This window comes from Apodemus sylvaticus, chromosome 23, assembly GCF_947179515.1.
Source record: "Apodemus sylvaticus chromosome 23, mApoSyl1.1, whole genome shotgun sequence".
NCBI lineage: Eukaryota > Metazoa > Chordata > Mammalia > Rodentia > Muridae > Apodemus > Apodemus sylvaticus.
Genome location: NC_067494.1, coordinates 48,922,163 through 48,943,241, shown reverse-complemented (window position 1 = coordinate 48,943,241; position 21,079 = coordinate 48,922,163). Strand labels below are relative to the sequence as shown.

At 45.7% G+C, this 21,079-nt stretch overlaps 2 protein-coding genes across 3 annotated transcripts in view; one reads left to right on the top strand and one right to left on the bottom strand.

Annotated features, from left to right (window-relative positions):
* Positions 1–4: 4 nt before the first annotated feature.
* C23H6orf120 (chromosome 23 C6orf120 homolog) lies at positions 5–1,746 on the bottom strand. 2 transcript variants are annotated; one of them, XM_052169275.1, is made up of 2 exons: positions 1,650–1,746; positions 5–1,404 (listed from the first exon to the last, which is right to left on the bottom strand). In XM_052169275.1, exon 2 carries the CDS (start codon positions 1,356–1,358, stop codon positions 801–803), a length of 558 nt encoding a protein of 185 aa, XP_052025235.1. In that variant the 5' UTR covers positions 1,359–1,404; positions 1,650–1,746; the 3' UTR covers positions 5–800. The 2 variants fall into 2 exon arrangements, with proteins under 2 accessions (XP_052025235.1, XP_052025234.1); XM_052169274.1 differs by having other exon boundaries at positions 5–1,469; positions 1,650–1,744.
* A 39-nt stretch (positions 1,747–1,785) lies between these two features.
* The window catches only part of Wdr27 (WD repeat domain 27), a 103,326-nt gene continuing 84,032 nt past the window's right edge, over positions 1,786–21,079 (top strand). The window contains exons 1-3 of the mRNA XM_052169276.1: positions 1,786–1,869; positions 13,481–13,673; positions 15,952–16,093. Coding sequence (XP_052025236.1) covers positions 13,482–13,673; positions 15,952–16,093 — 334 coding nt within the window. The 5' untranslated portion in view covers positions 1,786–1,869; position 13,481. The remainder of the gene's footprint in view (positions 1,870–13,480; positions 13,674–15,951; positions 16,094–21,079) is intronic.

Genomic DNA, 21,079 nt, shown 5'->3' with positions numbered 1-21,079 from the left:
AACATCAAGTTGATTTATTTCTTTATTAGCAACTTCAAAGTCAGAGAAATGGCTCATTTCCCCAGACTTTAATTTCGTAGTGTTGTCTTTTTCCAGAGATCAGCAGAAAGAGGTAGCAACTTAATTTGAAATATTTCTTCTTGAATATAACAAAGTTACCACTTGTTAAGACTCTGTCTTGACCTGATTAGGTAGTATTAGTTACCTAATAACCAGAGAGCTCCAATCTAGCTAAGCAGAGGAAAGGGCAAATGGCCTCTGGTACAACTGGATTTGGAATCTGTCATCACTGGCACAGCAACAATTTATAAATACTTGCTGCCAGGAAAGCTTGCTTGGGTATCAGGTACCATATCCCTACTGTGTAGAGGCTCTGGGAAGGGCGAAGCTGTCACTGCATTTCCAACCTGGCTATATAGTACCTATTTAAAACTCGAAGTTCTGTACTTCATTTAAATGTCTATAGAATAAATCCTACAGTTATCAACTTCTGCACCAGCAGGAAAGTTTAATCTGATTTATACAGCCTGTTACTGTAATCTTTTTACTCACCTAACCAAAATGTAATTAAACATTTTATTGAGCAGACTCCTTTTTATAGGAATTTTAATCTCTAAAATATTGTGCTTGCTGCTTTTCCTGCTTGGGAGTAAACGGAGGTAACAAAACTGTATGGCTTTATTTTTCCATCCTAGTCTAGAAAAAGGTAACCAGAATTTGACCAGATCAAGTAGCAAGGTTCGCAGCAAACTGTAATCGATCCGTGCAAAAATGGTTTGTGCTCCAGCATATTCAAGGAATCAGAAGAGAATTTCAAGCACCAATTTCAAAATGCTAATCAATATCGTCCAGAGGACTGACTCCTCTTCTTGGGCTGCCTCCTCGGGAGCATAAGCCTGCTTCTGACTGGCTCCTGTTGTGTCAGCCGCATAGGCAGCCTCTCCGAATGGGTACTGATCCACAGTTCTGTCATAGTACACCCTCATCTCAAAGTCACTCTCATGGTGAGATGGGTGTCCATAAATCCCTATCCCGACCGGCCGCTGGAAGTGTGCCGGTATAGAGACCACGTCCTGGCCGCAAGTGACAGACTGCAGCTCATAGTCATCGAAGCTTGGGTGCGGAGTGCTGTCAGACACGTACAGGTCCGCATCCCCGCTCAGGCTCTGCATCCTGAGAATAATTTTACCCTCGTGGTTCAACCGCAAGTAGCTGTAATTCCCGGCTCCTATTTGGCCCTGGACCACGTGCAGAAGGAGCCACTCTTCCGGGACGTCGTCGTCTTCCAAACATTTTACCAGGGTCACCACCTGGGACACCAGGATCATCCACAGGGCGCACCTCCAGGGAGTAGCCATCGCTGGGACACTCAACTCGGGGACTCCCTCATCTGCAGTCGCTGTGCTGGGAAGGCACGGGTGACAGGCTTGACCGGAGGTGCTCGTTCACGCAGACCAAGATGCGGGCACCTGGGTCCCGGGAACCGACGGTGGGGAAGGGGAGGGAGAGAAGGGGTAAAGAGTAGGGAACAGCAGAGAGGGAGGAGCGGAGCGGAGGAAGCGGGCGGGGAAAGGGGACGTTAGGACAGGCCCCCGGGGGAGGGGGCGCAGGTGTCTGGAGAATGGCGAGGTCACCGACCCCGGACTCACCGCCACGCCCCGCAGGCCACGCAGCACCCGCAGCGTCAAAGGCTGGAACTCGCCCCAGCTGGCGGAAGAGAAGCCGCGCCCGGAAGTGTGGCCCTCAGGAAGCGAGGGCTTTCGGGAATGAACTACGGGCCTAAGGGAGCCGGAAGTGAGGCCACGCCAGGCTGTCGCGAGAACCGAGCAGCTTTTCCCCGTAACCATAGCGACGCGGCGAGCGTTCTCGGTGAGTTCCGGAGAAAGCGGGCTGGACGGTCGGCGGGGCTGCCCCAAACTGCAGCTCGCACCAGCTCCTCGTCCAGGCTGGTCGGGCGACAAGCTCCCGGGAGGAGGGGACAGGGAGACCTGCTCCCGGACGGCGGAGGGCCGATCTGTGCGCACGAGTGCTGCGGTCCCCGACGGCCCCTTCCCGCCGCCTACTCCCGCACCCCCAGTACCGCGCGCGAGTGGCCTCCCGCAGCCCTGCAGCACACGCCCCTGAGCGCGGGCAGTACCGGGAGGGACGCTTTTGGATTTGTCTTAAACCACGGCAGAAGGAAAATATACATTTCAACATGAGAACTACTAGTAAGGAATGATCCCCGCCCCCAAGTCCGTTGCATTATTTTATAACAGCACACCATATGAGAAACAATTCTCAACCCCACTGCCCCCCGCCACCCCTCCCCCACTTAATTCTTTTTTTCTGGAAGATAATTTTGTAATTATATTTATGTACAGAAAACTCAGTGTACATTTAACCCAGTTTAGTGGCAAGTTCTTTAGCCTTTGCCTTTTCCAGCGTGGCAATGCGAGTCACAGACTTAGAACCCAGGTTGTTGCCTCCCCAGCGGCGGCGGATCTTGTCATATCTGTCGTTATAATTGGTCCTAATAGCTTCCACCAGCACCCTTGTCTTCCAAGTTAACCAGTGGTGCACATCTTCCTGTGGACCAGGCGCCCCAGCCTGGCCTTTCCCTTGATGATGCACACAGTTCTTCAGGCTAGATTGCACATCTGGAGACCTTTTACAAATGGATGGCCTCAGTACTGGAAAGGCAAGAAGTTCTTTGTCACCTTTTACAAGGACACCAATCTCATCATGGAGGCTCCACACTCTGACCGGGATGACCTCCCTCTGAGTCTTAAGACCATCACCTCGGAAAAGAGAGTTCAACATGGAAAATTTGTGGGGGACACATTCAAATAAGAGCATTAGGTAATACATGCATATGATGCCCAAAAGTTCAAAATTAGTGGCTGGTGACGTAGGCTGACACAAGCAGGATACCAGTTATTTCTTAGTTTACAAAATCCAAGGGGGGGGGGAACCAAACCAACTCCTAAGTATAAAGATAGGATCTTTTGTCATATTTAATAATTTAGGAAGAACTTGAAGCCTTAGTAAGAACCTGGGTGCCATTTTGCTGTGTTAAGTCACTTCTGTTAGCTACAGCTTTTTGTTAGTGCTCTCCTCAGTCTCTAGGTCTCCAGAGTACCAGAACTGGAGCACAGCTCCTTTCCTAGCTAAGGTGGAGAACTTTATCTTTTGATGTAAGTGAAGGTTCAAGGGTATTTTTACAAGGCTGCCATTTTCTGTGGGAGCCCATCCGATACTGAATTGCCTAATGGTGTCCATACTCAAGAATGAAGTGACATCACTCTACCTGTGTAGCTACTGAGAAACACTTTTAATATTGTATAATCAGAAGGAAACAATTTTATTTCTTAAGAATACACACATGGAACGAACTAGTTTTAGCCACAGCGCACCCTGAGTAAGAGAAATCACATGTATACTTGTGTATAATGTATAGCTCTTAGCATATCTGAAATGATTTTGTTTTCCCACTGGCTTAGCTTTACAACCAGAGTACCTTGATCTTTCACTCATCACTGCATTTCTTGGGTTGCTCTCTTAGTCTCTCACACACTGTAATCTTACTAGAAAAATAAAGGTAGTCTTTCTTATCCTTATCTGTCTGATTCTCCTATGTGTAGGATGCCTGGGATGTGCTATTCCAGGTTATCTCTGAGGGAACACAGTAAGACAGCGGGTCAGGATGGTAGACCCTGCGTTACTGCTGTGGCACCTTCATTAATTAAATGGTTAATTCTCTGTATTTTTGTCATTTAAAAGACAATTCCCTAAGAATTTCATGAATTCATTGTTTCTAATGGCTGAATAGCACTCCATTGTGTAGATATACCACATTTTTTGCATCCACTCTTCTGTTGAGGGATACCTGGGTTCTTTCCAGCATCTGGCAATTATAAATAGGGCTGCTATGAACATAGTAGAGCATGTATCCTTATTACATGGTGGGGAATCCTCTGGGTATATGCCCAGGAGTGGTATAGCAGGATCTTCTGGAAGTGAGGTGCCCAGTTTTCGGAGGAACCGCCAGACTGCTTTCCAGAGTGGTTGTACCAATTTGCAATCCCACCAGCAGTGGAGGAGTGTTCCTCTTTCTCCACACCCTCTCCAACACCTGCTGTCTCCTGAATTTTTAATCTTAGCCATTCTGACTGGTGTAAGATGAAATCTCATGGTTGTTTTGATTTGCATTTCCCTAATGACTAATGAAGTTGAGCATTTTTTAAGATGCTTCTCCGCCATCCGAAGTTCTTCAGGTGAGAATTCTTTGTTTAACTCTGTACCCCATTTTTTAATAGGGTTGTTTGGTTTTCTGGAGTCTAACTTCTTGAGTTCCTTATATATATTGGATATTAGCCCTCCATCTGATGTAGGATTAGTGAAGATCTTTTCCCAATTTGTTGGTTGCCGATTTGTCCTCTTGATGGTGTCCTTTGCCTTACAGAAACTCTGTAATTTTATGAGGTCCCATTTGTCAATTCTTGCTCTTAGAGCATACGCTATTGGTGTTCTGTTCAGAAACTTTCTCCCTGTACCGATGTCCTCAAGGGTCTTCCCCAGTTTCTTTTCTATTAGCTTCAGAGTGTCTGGCTTTATGTGGAGGACCTTGATCCATTTAGATTTGAGCTTAGTACAAGGAGACAAGGATGGATCAATTCACATTCTTCTGCATGCTGACCTCCAGTTGAACCAGCACCATTTGTTGAAAAGGCTATCTTTTTTCCATTGGATGTTTTCAGCCTCTTTGTCGAGGATCAAGTGGCCATAGGTGTGTGGGTTCATTTCTGGATCTTCAATCCTGTTCCATTTAGCCATTAGAAACAATGAATTCATGAAATTCTTAGGCAAATGGATGGAGCTAGAGAACATCATACTAAGTGAGGTAACTCAGACTCAAAAGGTGAATCATGGTATGCACTCACTAATAAGTGGATATTAACCTAGAAAACTGGAATACCCAAAACATAAACTAATATCAAATGAGGTACAAGAAGAAAGGAAGAGTGGCCCCTTGTTCTGGAAAGACTCAGTGAAGCAGTAGGCTCTGGCCAGTACAGTCCCCTTTGCTCTAGGTGCGTCTGCCTCCCCTACTGTTACCGTTCCTGTTCTTCTCATCAAGTCTGCTTTTGATAGAGCTTCTCTCCTGTTGGCTCATACTTTAAAGTTACATGGATTAAAAGTAACTGCCTTTGAGTTGCTTTTGCCTAAAAGGCCAAGTCCTGACTACTCTTTGTGCCTGATGTGGGCACCTTGAGGTGCTGGGGGCTGGCCGGGAAGCCCCCGTGCTGCTGCACACTTTCCACTTCCGCTTGCTCTCACAGTCTCACCGACTTACCATGTAGGCTACCCCCCCCCACCCCCACCCCGCGGTCGGCCGAGGGCCCTGTGCTCAGCCCACATGTGGTCAGGCTTCCAGGCTCTTATTAGAAGGTCTTGGCATGTCTTTTGTTAGTATGACATGAATTTTTGCCTTTCCTGGGTCCTGATGGACCTCCTTTGCCACCCCCCAACCCCAGCCATTGAGCAGGGTTCCACAGTGTCACGGAATCTCCTGTCCAGGTACCTGGTTATATGTTAGTATGGAAAGCTGTGGGAAGGAATCCCAGGACATTAGTAGCTTACCACAGCAAAGTCTCTCCACACAGCAGACAGGCCATGCTGCCTCCTGATGAGGACGGGTGCCCTGCTCTGGGTCTTCCGCCTTCTTCATCGTTAGGGAGAAAACAGAGCACCATCATGGATCCTGCCTGCGCCCCAGTGGGATAATTGTGGAGCTGTGCTAGCGAGAGCCTTGTAGCACAGGCTTCCCTTGACCTTTAGAGAGCTGGGAAATGCAAGTCTTGCTACATTCCCCTGGTTCTAGGGAGGAAGCTGAAAATATTACATGAAAACTACTAGGTGACTGCCTGGCTATTAGTCAGAAAAACAAATGTCTTCAAGACAAAATCACTTTGTGATGACCGTCAGTTTTAGGAGGCCATCTGTCCTTTGATCAAAGAGAGGAGAGGCTATCAGGTAGCGAATCCCGGGCTCTGGAACTGCCAGTGTGTGAGTCTCTGATTCTTTGTGTAGAAAGACCTCGTTTTCTAGATACCCGCATCTCTGACTCTTGCACATTGCTGCCTGCAGGAGTGACAGGCGCTTCAGCTGAGCGTGCCGAGCATCAGCAGCGAGGGGAGGCTGGCTGCAGCCGCAGTGCGACTTGTACAGGTTGGCCACAGAGCCTTGGACCTCAGGCACAGTGCTGCTCCTGAAGGCGGGTAATCAAGGCACTCTGCTGTAGTGGATTAACACCAGGCAGCCATGTTAGCCTACCAGGGGCGCTCACACTCACTCTTGTTTGGAAACAGTTTCAGTTACTTCAGATGCTGAGTCCAGAGCACTGTTTGTTTGCTTTCTGCTTTTACTATTAAGATTTTTGTCAGTATGAGACTTCTACAAGATCAAGCCAGTCAAAAGTCCAGCATGAGACGTCACCCCTACCCGAGGAACTATTGGCAAAATGATAGCTTCTCGGGGAGAAGGAGTAGAGAGTCATCTTGCTTTGGGGTGTGGCGACTGGTAGGTTGTTCATGCCCCACTGAGTATCCCTGACCTGCGCATATACTGATTGTACTAATTGGACCCAGTGGGTTATTTTAAAAGAAAAACTAAAAAGAGGAGGACAGGAAGATGGGAGGGCATTTGTTTGTGCGGGAGTCCAGGAGGAGTTGGAAGAGAGAGAGAAAGGATCAAAATACTTTGTTTACATATATGGAATTCTCAAGGGATACATTTAAAATACTATATGTTAAAAGAAGACACAGCACTGTATCGGTGACATTTATTTTTTTGTTGCCAACTGGCCACATTTGGACTTTACTAAAACACAAGTGGCTGGACACACCTGTGAGTAACTTTTCTCAACCATCCGAAGTGGGAAGACCCACAGGTAAGCCGTGCCACACCTTGTGGTGGCAGTCTGCTTAAGGGACACGTCAGAAGGAAGTTCTTTGCTCTTCTGATTGTCCTCCCTCTGGCTGGCGACTTGAATCCTGCCTGGGCACAAGTGCCTACTTCCTCAGGATCCCGGCTTATACTGAAGATATCTGAAATATCCAGCCCCACTGACTGAACACTACTGGATTTTTGGAGTTCCTGTTTGTTGACAGCCATTGTTGATTTAGCTAGACTAAACTTTTAAAAAATTCCCTTTTTATGTAGACCTGTTCTCAGTTCTGTTGCTCTAGAGAATCCCTACTAGGACACTGTCCTTGAGTTGTCATCACAGTCTTTCTCCCTGGTCCAATTTGCATCAAATTATGTGTATGGCACACGCATGAGCGCGGCCAAGTATCAGCACATGTGTGCACATGTGTTGGGTTTCTTCCTGTAGAATCGCCCACACTCACCATCTTCCTCAGAGGCTTGCGTGTGCTGCCCCACCTGAGACGTGGTACCCTGGCGAGCACCACCCTGGCGAGCGCCACTGCCATGCCTTCTTTCCTCCTTCTGTGTATTAGACAAATTCATCGTTAGCTCCTGGACGGTAAGAGCAACATGAGGTGCTCCAATTGCTGCCCTCTGAATTTACACACTGTGGGATAGGAAAGTGGGTCCTCTTTCTTTCCATGTACCTGCAAGAAGGTTGGGTTCTGAGCCCAGAGAATGCCGCAGTGGAAGGTTTACATCTGATGATCACATTTACAAGTTAATTTATGATACCTCACACTGTTCTGTCTCAGAAATAGTAGTCCTGGCTGCTCAGGCCAACAACGTAGGAAGCATGGCTGACTCCTCCAGCCCCCGTTATCCACTGGAGAGCGGGGCTCATCGGGTGGCAGGGCTGCTTTGTCATCTCCCCTCTGTGCCCCTAAGCGTGGATGTGCCAGGAGCTGCTCTGCGTGAGCCACAGCCAGACCCACGCTGTTGCTGAGGTAAAACCCCAGGAGTCTGTTTAACATTAAAGTCTGGACCCATCTTTCAGTGTCTCAAAGCAATGTCTCTGTTTCTATAGCCAGTGAGGGGCATTGCAGATTTCTGCCTCACTGTACTGATCCACCCCTTCAGTCAGACAAGAGTTGTCCTGTTGAAGCATCTGCCCATGGAAGACACCAGCACCACTCCAAGAAACAAAAGCACTAGCTACATAGAAACTTCCAAGCCCCAAGCAGAGAATTTATATTCTAATTTAGATCACACTGTTAATTCACAGAGCAACAGAAAGACTCTTCCATTGTTTGAGCTGGAGGAAAGAGGCAGGTGTCCTGAAGGTGAGGGACATTTCAGGGTTCCCAGTGCATGGTGGCCATGCAGATTCCTCACAGCTATGCACAAAGTACCTGCCATGTGTCAAGTCTGTCCTGTGTCGATCTGTCATGGGTATTCATGGGTGCCTGCTGTGTGCCAAGTCTGGCTGGTGCTATCAAATGGTGTGTTACCATTTGATAGACATTTTTTCTTCAGCAGACCAGTGGTGGTCTGAGCTATGAAATTGAGGTCTTTGAAACTCTGAAACTACTAGTACAGCATAAGCCTCATATTAGGGCATAAGACAGACTTTCTGAAAAATGTTGACAGTGCAGTCAGCAAAAGTCATTGCTAGCTATTTGTTTGACAGGATTATTGTGTGGAATATACTAAAAACCCAAAAAAAACTAAACAAGAAAACAAGCTACCCAATTGATAATAGGCTCTGGAGGTGAGCACAGTTCACAAAAGACCTTAACAGCTTATATGTATCTAATAAACACTAAAAAATACAAAAACCAAACCAAAACCAAAGTCCAGTTAACATCCTTACTTGAGAAATGCAGATTAAAACTACTTTGAGATTCTACCTCTGTCCACTCCTAGTGGCCTTCATCAAGAATCCAAATGGCGGCAATGCTAGTGTGGCTGTGGGCATTAGGAATGCTTCATCACTGTTGGTGGAGTGCAGATTTGTGCAGCCTCTGTGGAAATCAGTCTGGCAGGTTCTCAAAAAATTAAAACAAGAACTAAGCATGCCCCAACTATACTACTACTGGTATATAGCTATCCCTGTCATCTATATGTATCTATATATCTATGCATATATGCATGTATATGTATGTATGTATGTATGTGTCAAGTATGCATGCATGTATTTATCATCTATCCTCTATATCATCTCCTCATTTATCTATCTTCTGCCATGTATGTATGTATATATATATATTTATATATATATATGTATGTGTCTGTCTATCATCTGTCAAGTATGCATGTATGTATCTATCATCTATATCATCTCTATCTATCTTCTGCCATCTATCAATCTGTCAAGTATGCATACATGTATTTATCATCTATCTTCTATATCTACCATCTCTATCTGTTTATCTATCTTCTGTCATGTGTCTGTGTATCTATCTATGCATCTATGTATCTATGTTGTCAGGAGCCATAATGGGACAAGCTAATATACTGGCAGGTGATCATCCTGAAATGGCCTGCTTTGGATTATTATATAATCTGTGGCAGGTGAGCACTCGTTAAGCAAGGCTGTGAGGGAATAATTTTAGGAAAGATTCCTGCTATTAATATGCTTTTCCTGCTATTATTAAACATATAATAAGTAATAGCACACCCCTTTGGAGCAGATCTACAGATGTACTGTCTTATAGTGACACTATGTAGACAAATAGATGACTTAAGTTTTCATGATGATCCTATAAGAATTCCTAAAACAGTGATTATTATGCTCTTTTATGGTGGGTCTTTTATATTAGGTCCTTTCTGATAGTCAAAACTGCAATGAGGACTCTGCCAGTCTCCCAAGTGTCATCAGTTAATTGCTCTTAGATGGCAACCAGACTTTCTCACTTTCAGAGCACATTCCAAGAGGTTGTAAAACAATTAACCAAAGGTCATAAAAAGGGAACTAGGATTTGTTATAGGTGTTAGGGCAGAAGATAAAATATTGACTTATCTAGACAAAACTTCACTAATAACTTAGTTATGGTTTTAAACTTTCAATGAACTTGTGAAAGACAAGTGATAGCTGTTTAGCTAGATAATTACTCCTAATAGATATGCTTGTAAACATTCTCTGTTGTAAACGTCTATTTCAGTTTATGACTTGATATTTTGTGTGAACTTGTGATGAACTTTGTAACAGGTGATTATGTATTCTGAAAGATGTATGTAGTACCGAAGACAAAAGAGAGAAACTCTCTCTCTCTCTCTCTCTCTCTCTCTCTCTCTCTCTCACTTTTTACCTTTCCCTGCCTAGAAGAATTTTTCCCTTTCCCCACTAAGGATCTTTCCACTTTTCCCCTTAGCTTTCAAAGAAAACTCTTTACAACTTAGTAATAAACTCACTGTACTGGTGGCTACTTTTGTGTGTCAACTTGACACAGGCTGGAGTTATCACAGAGAAAGGAGCTTCAGTTGGGGAAGTGTCTCCATGAGATCCAGCTGTGGGACATTTTCTCAATTAGTGATCAAGTGGGGAGGGTCCCTTGTGGGTGGTGCCATCCCTGGGCTGGTAGTCCTGGGTTCTATAAAAGAGCAGGCTGAGCAAGCCAGGGGAAGCAAGCCAGTAAGAAACATCTCTCCATGGCCTCTGCATCAGCTCCTGCTTCCTGACCTGCTTGAGTTCCAGTCCTGACTTCCTTTTGCGATGAACAGCAATGCAGAAGTGTAAGCTGAATAAACCCTTTCCTCCCCAACTTGCTTCTTGGTCATGATGTTTGTACAGGAATAGAAGCCCCGACTAAGACACCAACTATTTCTTTAAGTGTCCAGTTTTTCTCCCTGACTTCTGACTAGCAGGCTGAAAGTTAGAGGCCAGAAGTTCCTCCTGAGATAGAACAAAAACCACATTGCTTAATCCTCTGATGTTAGGCCGCAAGTGTTAATCACCTAAGCCAGCAGTCTTTCACCCTCAGAAAGAGCAAGAAAGTTTCTAGGACATTTTAGAAGTTATTATAGAAAGCTCTGAGACCCTCAGACTTCAAAGCTATCATCAGAGTCCTACTCTGTGCCTCCCCCACTATGTTCTCTGGGCCGGGAGGCTCCTGGCCTTTAGCACTGTATATGTATGTATGTATGTATGTATGTATGTATGTATCTATCTATCTATCTATCTATCTACTACCTACCTACTTATCTGTTTATCATCTGTCAAGTATGCATATATATTTATCATTTATCTATATCTATCATCTCTCTATTCATTTATCTGTCTTCTGCCATCTATTTATCTATCTAATATGCATACATGTATTTATCATCTGTCATCTATATCTACCATCTCTATTCATTTATCTATCTTCTGCCATGTATGCATGTATGTATGTATGTATATATGTATCTATCATCTGTCAAGTATGCATGTATGTATTTATCATCTATCATCTCTCTATTCATTTGTCTATCTTCTGCTATCTGTCTATCTATCTATCTATCCATCTATCTACCTACCTACCTACCTACCTACCTATTTAACTGACTCTATATCTTACTGCAGAGATATTGGAACATCTATGTTCATTGCTGTTCTATTCACAATAGCTAGCAAATGAAATCAGCCTAGATGTCCCTTAACCAAAGAATGGCTAATAAAACAGTGTGTGCACAATAAAATTTTATTCAACTGTAAAGAAAAATGAAATAGTGAATTTTGAAAAGCAATGAATGGAACTGGAAAATACATTTGGTAACCCAGGTTCAGAATGTCAAACGCTGCGTGTCCTCTGATGTGATTATAGCTTTGATTTCCTTCTTTGTTGAACTTGGGATGTCTGTAGAGACATGGGAACTAGTGATGGGCCCTGGGGATGGGAGAGGAGGCATTGAGGGAGGTGGGGATGGTAGAGCATGTGTGATATGAACATGGAGGGCGTACTGGGGACGGCAGGAGGGTGTGGTGGCCGGTCACAGGTCACACTGCAGCCATGGTCAGGGAGCTGACAGCTGACTGATGCTCAGCTCTCTTCCACCTTGGAAATGTTTTTAATTGTGTGTATTAATCAGACAGTGATGATTTTATATGACATTCCCACACATGGATGTTATGTTTTGATCATAGCCCCTTCTCTCACCTCGACTAATCCCACTCCTCTTTCCAGTTATTCCTCCTAGTTTTCATATCATTTGTTTATTTTTTTGTGACCCAATGAGTATTTGCAGGAAGGTGGGCACCTCACCAGTTACTTAGCCACTGAAGAAAATGTCTCTTTTTTTCCCCCCCTAGCAACAATTAGCTACCTATAAATCCCAAGGGAGATGTGGGGACTCATGACCCACTTTGCTCTCCTGTGTCAGAACATTGACAGGGTCACGTTCATGTAGGTGATCACAGATACTGTGGATTCAAGGGGGAATTGGCCATGTCCTTCCCAGAAGACTGTGTTCCACAACTTTTCACAGCTTTCTCTGACTCGTACCGTCTTCCTTCTCCTCCTTCAGTACTGTTCCCTGAGCCTTGGAGGAGGTAATATAGATGCCCCGTTGATGGATGATCATTCAGCATTCACTTATTTTTACACACAGAAGGAAGGTTCTCTGACCAAAGCTGAGAGCAACACTAATCCTTGCAGATAAATACTTAGCAGGCAGTTTGACACCATTACTCCTCCATAAAGCAGAGCAGCCTCATCAGACTCTATAGTCCTGGCAGCAGTGTGTTACACTAGAGTGAGTGTAAATTGGGATCCTCTGTGATAGATGCTTCAGGAGCAGGAGCGTGTGTTTTCACCAAGCATGGCCACTTGATGGAGCATCCAGGGTCTAGTTTTAAACAGTTCGACTACTCTGTATTTTCCTTTAATCCCATGGTTCTTGGTTTTCTGTAAGAAGGTCTGTGTTTTTCCTTCTGATGATAAAAATGTAAAGGATGGACTGGGTCACCATCAGCTGTTTGTAGAGAGGTACAGGCAGCATTATCACCAGAAACCACACGACTAAAGGTTGGTGGGCTGTGCCTTCAAGTACATCTGTACCCACAGTGGGATGGGGTGAGTGGAGTCATTCCTCTAGCTTACTGCCACATGTGCCTAAGGTGGTTATGCTCAGGAAACTATTGAATAAAGTAGATAAAATAAAAACATTTTGTCATTTAATGCTTGTTGAGACTTAGGAATAAATCACTGATGTTGTAACCCACAGTAACCTAACTTCCACCAGAGTACTGAGATACTCGAATGCTGCCCCCTGAGGTTCCTCATTTCTCTTGCAGTCTCTCACCAACTCGACTTATGCAGGGTTCTTCATTCAGGCCAGGTCACTGGGAGGGGACCGTTCACCTTCACAGTCCCGAGGGAGACCTGGAAGGTGGAGGAAGGCCTGTGAAGTGTGGACCGTGGCGGCCCAGAAGAGCTCGTTCTGTGCTCACTGCTCCCTTTTCCCTTTGGGGAGCTGGGGTGAGCGGTAAGCATGGTGTGCATGCTCAGGCTCACAGAGGTGAATTAGCTGGACCTCCATGTGCATCACACGCAGCACGGGTCCTCATCTTACTTATGTTTTGTCTTCTCAGGATGATAATGGAAAGGCCTCCAGAGCTGCCCTCTCCCGATGGCCCCACGAGTGATATAGTTGCAGAACGATACGTGGTGGAGTGGAAGAAGTCTGCAGCACACGCTCCACTTGCTTGCAGCATGCATCACTGTGCCTTTCCTTCAGATGGGAACCATCTCTGCGTGTGGAGCCTCAAGGCCCCTTCTTACCAGGCAGGTTACAAAGCAGCGGTGTTCTTGTTAGGTCTAGGGTCGCAGAGGCCTTGCCCTGCCCATTTGTTTCTCTAATATTCTATAAACAGTAGCTTTCATTGGAATCAACTCCGAGCCGTGGCAGGACGATGTTGATAAACAACAACATTATGTCACATTCTTATTTTTAAAATACAAATGGTCGTGCATTAACTTCCTTTAAAAGGTCTTTGCAAGAATATGAACAAGAAAAGACTCCTCTCAATGAAGCCTCTGTTCACATGCCAGCTTGAGCTTTCTTACTTTGTAGTGAAGGATAAATTGTTTAGGAGAAAAGTGACCCAGACTGGTATGCACGCCTGGGAAACCGTGGCTAGGTCAGGACTTCTCTCTTGCTGTATTCAATGCCATTTTGACCCGTGCAGCAGAGACATATTTTCCTCAGGTTTAAACTTGATGTGAATGGAATTTCACACGAGGCATTCTTCTGTAGCAGTTTCTTTTGTTCACATGTATTTAGGAGAGCTTTGCTGTTCTTCCTTTTGAGAACTCTTCAGTATACTGAACAGACTCCGTTTTATCCATTGTATTGCTGGTGGAAATTGGCTTGCTTTATTTATTTGCTGTTTTCTGCTACACCCACAAGAAATGGCTGAGTTACAGGCCATGTATGTACGTAGTGGATAATATCCAGGAAGCCCTCAAGTGACTGTGCCAAGCTGTGTCTTCTCTGATGATCAGAGTTCTGGTTGATAGCACTTTGTCTATACTTACCCTTTCAGGCTAGCCCTGGGGGATGTAGCAGTCCTGTTACTCCATCCTGTCGTGCTTCTGAAGGCTGGGGTGTGGAGTCTCATTGTATACTGATTGGCCACTAGGTGTTCACTTGGCAGGTGCGCATGTTCAGGGACCACCCCTTTTGTTTGCAGTGCTGGAATCTCGTGATTCAGGGTGAACTTTCTTCTTCAAGCTAGGCTTTATGCTTGCATCTGGTAGCTTGCTGTGCTAAGGGCAGGTGTTTCTTTGCTTCTTGGGTTTGGTCTTTCCTGGACTTCTATTCTAAGGCTGAGAGTTGGCAGCACAATGCTCTAGTCTTAGTGGATTGAATTCTAGCAGAATTGTGTTCATCCATCCACACTTTCTACATCCCCTAGATTGATTTCAGATTTGCTATACAACACAATCAATATGACAGAATGAATGGTCTGTATCTATCCTATACGGTGTTCATGGTATGGCATTGAAAAGGATGTATTTGATTATATTGTGTCTTTGTTCTTAGGTCTTTTAATGTCTCCGTTTCTCAGCAGCATTTTATAAAACATCCAAAAGTCACTCTTGAGGGAGATTTTCTTTCTCTCTGGAGTACAGGGGATTAGATAGCGCCTAGTGGATAGCAGGCAAATATCATTAATAGAGACAAGCGCCTCCAGCTCCCATGGCCATATCAACTTGTATGCACTTGAACTTCCAAAGAACCAAAGGCCCCCTGCCTGACCACTGAGCATCTAACCCTCTCTCCCTCTGCATGCAGTCCCTTCTTCCTGTGACCAGGGGGATGTTGTCCATCTCCTCTCTCCATCTGCATCAGGGCTGCGGGTTCTCTAGCCCACAGGTTCGCATTGCTAGTCGCTCCTCCACAAGCATACACAATTACATCCCAGTATCTTCCTGCTTGGACTTAACTACTGGTTTCCAGTTTCTTGGTACGTTTGCTCTCTGGTCTCCTTATATACTGTGAGCAGCAGCTTCAGGCCACACACCCTCTACCTTTGCTTACTTATTGTTAGAGCCAGCAGAGCTTCCATCTCCCCTGCTGTGTAATGGTCCAAATGTGTTCATCCTCTTCCAGCTCCTCCCTTAGCTGTCAGCATAACCAGCATGCCTTCTCATCCATTGAGTACTGGGTACAAATCTGTTTAGTAAATAGTAAGGTAGAAAAGGGTGGGTACCCTGCCTCATTGTGTCAGTGTGCCTCATTGTGTCAGTGTGCCTCATTGTAACATTGTATCAGTGTGCCTCATTGTAACATTGTGTCAGTGTGCTTCATTGTAACATTGTATCAGTGTGCCTCATTGTAACAATGTACCTGCTTGTGACAATGTGCCTCATTGTGTAGTGATGAGATCACTTGAGAGAATAAGCAAGCAGTGTGTTCAGGGATTATAATGAATTAATGAATATAATGAATTAATTAAAAGTCAACACATCTAATAAATACATTTGAAAACTTTAGGTTTGAAATTATATTGTTCTTCTATATTTTTTGATGTTATAAGTAACCTATTTGTTTTTTAAGCTTCTCACCCTGCAAGGACACCATCAATTGATTACTGCTGTGGCTTTTGGAAATCAAATAGATCCACTCCTACTCTGCTCTGCATCGGAGGACTATATTATAATGTGGAACATGGTCGAATGCAGAGAGAAGACACTTAAAGGTAAACAGATACAGTTTAACAATGTTCTAAATGGAGAGATGCTGAGGACATGCCTATTGTATGTATACTGGCAGGTACAGTATCTGCCTGATGTCTTAGTAAGGACATGCCTATTGTATGTATACTGGCAGGTACAGTATCTGCCTGATGTCTTAGTGAGGACATGCCTATTGTAGGTATACTGGCAGGTACAGTATCTGCCTGATGTCTTAGTGAGGACATGCCTATTGTAGGTATACTGGCAGGTACACTGTCTGCCTGATGTCTTAGTGAGGACATGCCTATTGTATGTATACTGGCAGGTACACTGTCTGCCTGATGTCTTAGTTAATTTTCAGCTTCACAGAGGCTAGGGTCATCTGAGAAAAGGGACTTTAATTGATAAAAAAGACTCCATAAGATTGTCCTCTAGGCAAACATATAGAACATTTTCTTGATGGATAATTAATCTAAAAGGGCCCAGACCATGGTGGGCGGTCCCTTCCTGGCCAGGTGGTTCTGGGGTATATAAGCAAGCAAACTGAGCAAGTCGTGAAGAGCAAGTCGGTGAGCCTTCATACAGTCTGCAGCACTGAGTTCAGGCCCTGATTCCTGGATGATAAACTACAAGCTGTAAGATGAAATAAACATTTCCTCCCCACGTCGCTTTTGGCTATCACATTTGATCATTTCAGTAGAAACCCTAACTAAGAAACCTGCTATGGAGAAGACAGTGGGTTTAATCCTAGCCCCGCGAGGGAGTGACTCATGTATAAACACACTTGTGACGGTCATGGAGTGAGACTGTCCCTCAGTGCTGCAGGTCTAGTGTACCTTGTCATTAGCCCCACTGACCGTTGCTGATGCAGACTCGTGTTGGCGTTTTCTTCCGTATTTTCCTATTTTAAATATCAATATTGCAGACTCCCGAGGATCTGTGGACAGTTTGGAGTGTCTTAGCTCACGCGTAGGTACCCCGGGGGTTGTGTTTCATGTTGCAAACAACAAGGAAGGAGCAAAGCTTGTTATCTGCAGGGAAGTTTCCCACTCAGACTAAGTAGAAAACGTATTTTCCCCCACACAGGTGAATAGTAAGACCTGGGAGTGTAGATAAGGAAAAAGTTTGTTGACTTCTGCAGAAAGGTAACTGGAGCTGAAGTCAAGAGTCTCAGCTTGGGCCTGGATGTCTGCAGAGAGTGTCTGGGTGTGAAGGGTCTGGCTGGTAGAAACAGAGTACGTGTTATGAGAGCTCTCCCAGTTGAGGCTGATGGCACAGGCAGGGCCACACCCCAGATGTACATTTCTAGGGTGATGCTGAATGGCACCAAGTGACCACAGAATTCTACCAGTGTGTGCCTCACTGGTGTGGTGAGTGGAGTGTGCCAGAAACACAGCCGGACAGATTTGCCTCTTTTTACAATTTAACAATTCTTTTGAATAATAATTATCAAGGTGTGGCGGTTTCAGTCGCAACCAACTCAACCAATTTATTCTACCTTGTAATCTAACTGAGATGAATACAGTATTTTTTTAATTTCAGTTTTACTACTAATATTAACTTTCATAGCACATAGCACACAGTAAGTCAATCTATCCATCCATCCATCCGAGTTACAGAATGAACACAAGTTAAAGAGGTTTTAGAAATGGGCCAATAGAAGTGTGAGCAGAGCATGTATTGAGAAGCTAAGGCAGCCACGCTAGTGGTAGGGAGAAGCTGCTGCTGAGGCCTCTGCAGAGTTAGGGGTAAAGGGGATGAGAGAGTTGAGCTTAGCTGCAAGGTGAAAAGGTAGACGAGGGTTGGAAGAGCAGCAGCAGGAGTGCACGGGTGACAAGTGGACAGGCGGATGGATGGTGTTTAACCTGTCTCCGCATCAGTGAACCACGCAGACCCGAAGCCCAGGGACAGCTGGGAGGCTCTGTCTTTGCTTTGACAGGTACACCAGCTATCAGAAGACAGGCCATTGCTATTGTATACATTAAAAAGAACTACATCTCTGACGCTGTGGCCAGTCAGCCCTCTGTTATAAGGGGCTGTGTTCCTAAAGTATAGGTAGACACTTCTGAGTTAGAAGGACCTGTACTATGGTGGTTTAAATGAGAAGCAACCCTATAGGCTCATATGTCTGAGTACTTGGTCCTATGTGGTAGAACTGTTTGGGGTGAATTAGGAAATGTGGTCTTATTAAGGGAGGTGTGTCACTAGAGTTGGGCTGTGAGGTTTTAAAAGAACCACTTGCATATACTCACTCTGCTCTTGTTTCTGGATTGCAACATGAGATCTCAGTTGCCTTCCGTATTTTTCCTGCTTGACTGCTGGCTGGTATGTTCTCTACCATGATGGTGCTGGGCTCTCTCTGGAATGGTGAGCCCCAAGTAAACTCTTCTTTACATATAGACTTAGAGTTATAGGTAGACAGCCCTCTCTATCCTCCCGAGGCTGTATATAGATAGTCCTGTGTTAGAAAGAGCTGCACTCCTGAAGCTGTAGGTCCTCTGTGTGGTAAAGTGGAAACTGAAGGGTTCTTTGGGAAGTCAGTGTGTCAGATGGTGTTTCCCTGGGGCAAACAGGTGAAGGAGTGTTTTCCTGAAGTGGACACAGGTGAAAGGCTAAGGCAGACTCGTGAAGGGATGTTTGACTGAAGCAGACACAGGCGGAAGGACGTTCTGCTGAAGCAAGCACGTGAAAGGACACGTGATAGAGGGTTCTTCGCTAACAGCTTATGTATTGGTTCCCTTATATGCACAGTTGAGCTGCATTTGTTGGGGCTCCATAGAGAGAAATGCACCGAAGGGCTTCTAGTGGTGCACTGCAGTTCTGCTGCTTCTGCGGACTCAGGCTGATTGGCAGAGCGATGTCCACCCAGACAGACTCCTGTGCCGAGACCCCTGGAGGACATGTGAGGCTAGGAGGACAGCGATGGAGGCTGAGCTAGGCTTTGCTTACAGAGCGAGCTGTGCAAGGCTTGTTGATGGCTCCTCTTTGCTGCCCTTCCTCGCTGAGAGAGGCGCAGCTGGGAGCTTTGCCTGGCGTTCCTTCTGGCCCTGGTCCCTCCTGTTGACTTGAGCTGAGGCTGAGGCCTGGCTGTCTCTGCTGCTGCTGATTCGTGGTTGCTATCCTGACTCTACCGAGCTGGACTGCTGATATATCTATGAAGTGTTTTCAAGTGAATTGAACGGTCACTGCTGACCTGTGAGATGAACTGCCGATATCCAGACAGCCCAGACGGGGGTTGCTCCAGAGAGCCTTTCTAACAGGTCCACTTCCCCTGGATCCCTTCTTTTCCACTACCTCTGGTGGGTGGTGGGTTAAAAGAGAGGTTAAAGTGTTTAAGAACCACCATTAAAAATAGGTTTTGACAAAATGGCGGTCACAGTGTTGGAAGGAGCTGCCCTGCTGGGGCTGTAGACCCAAACTGTCTGTGTCATAAGGTGCTCTCTGAGGTGTTTGTTTTCCCACACTCATGGCTACCACGTTTCTGGTTCCTCACGTGGATGTAGATGATGACTGGCCCGGGTGGAAGGTTCTGTCTGAGTCATCGTGCCAGTGCCCACTTGGTGCCTGTCACAGTACATGAATCGTTTCCATGTCTGATTTACTATGCTGAAGATGCTGGGGCAATAATGAATTTGAAGTTTGGGTTTGAAGGGACAGTAGCTCCTGAGAGCTCTCAGTTCTTAGCGTGGCTTCCTGTCCCCACAGGAGTTGGAGCCTAGTTGTATTTGGTTCCTGGGCACACTGCGGGTAGGTCTGTTCGCAGCACTTCTGGGTCTGCTTGTTTCGGTTGTGGTTTTTCTCAGCCACTCACGTGCGCACTCTTTTCTTTCTTACTGGGCCTTCTTCTAATTTAGCCTCCTGACTAAATCTTTCTGCTAGAAATTTCTTGTCATGTCTAAAAGCATTGTAGATAGCAGGTACCTAGGTTTCTGGCCCACAGCTCCCGCTCCCCTGTCTTTCTGTGTGGGCTCTCCAGGGCTCAGTCCTTCGGTTGTTCAGGCTCCGACCTCAGCGAGCCCCATGAGCTTTACCCTTAAACCCTGCCTCACACTGGGCATCTCTTTTCCCTTAAACCCTGCCTCACACTGGGCATCTCTTTTCCCTTAAACCCTGCCTCACACTGGGCATCTCTTTACCCTTAAACCCTGCCTCACACTGGGCATCTCTTTACCCTTAAACCCTGCGTCACACTGGACATCTCTTTACCCTTAAACCCTGCCTCACACTGGGCATCTCTTTTCCCTTAAACCCTGCCTCACACTGGGCATCTCTTTACCCTTAAACCCTGCCTCACACTGGGCATCTCTTTTCCCTTAAACCCTGCCTCACACTGGGCATCTCTTTACCCTTAAACCCTGCCTCACACTGGGCATCTCTTTACCCTTAAACCCTGCCTCACACTGGGCATCTCTTTACCATTAAACCCTGCCTCACACTGGGCATCTCTTTACCCTTAAACCCTGCCTCACACTGGGCATCTCTTTACCATTAAACCCTGCCTCACACTGGGCATCTCTTTACCATTAAACCCTGCCTCACACTGGGCATCTCTTTACCCTTAAACCCTGCCTCACACTGGGCATCTCTTTACCCTTAAACCCTGCCTCACACTGGGCATCTCTTTACCCTTAAACCCTGCCTCACACTGGGCATCTCTTTACCATTAAACCCTGCCTCACACTGGGCATCTCTTTGCCTTTAAACCCTGCCTCACATCTGGGCATCTCTTTACCCTTAAACCCTGCCTCACACTGGGCATCTCTTTACCCTTAAACCCTGCCTCACACTGGGCATCTCTTTACCCTTAAACCCTGCCTCACACTGGGCATCTCTTTACCATTAAACCCTGCCTCACACTGGACATCTCTTTACCCTTAAACCCTGCCTCACACTGGGCATCTCTTTACCCTTAAACCCTGCCTCACACTGGGCATCTCTTTACCATTAAACCCTGCCTCACACTGGGCATCTCTTTACCCTTAAACCCTGCCTCACACTGGGCATCTCTT

Excerpts from the sequence above, each read along its gene's own strand:
- C23H6orf120 (XM_052169275.1), bottom strand. The coding sequence starts at position 1,358 with ATGGCTACTCCCTGGAGGTGCGCCCTGTGGATGATCCTGGTGTCCCAG.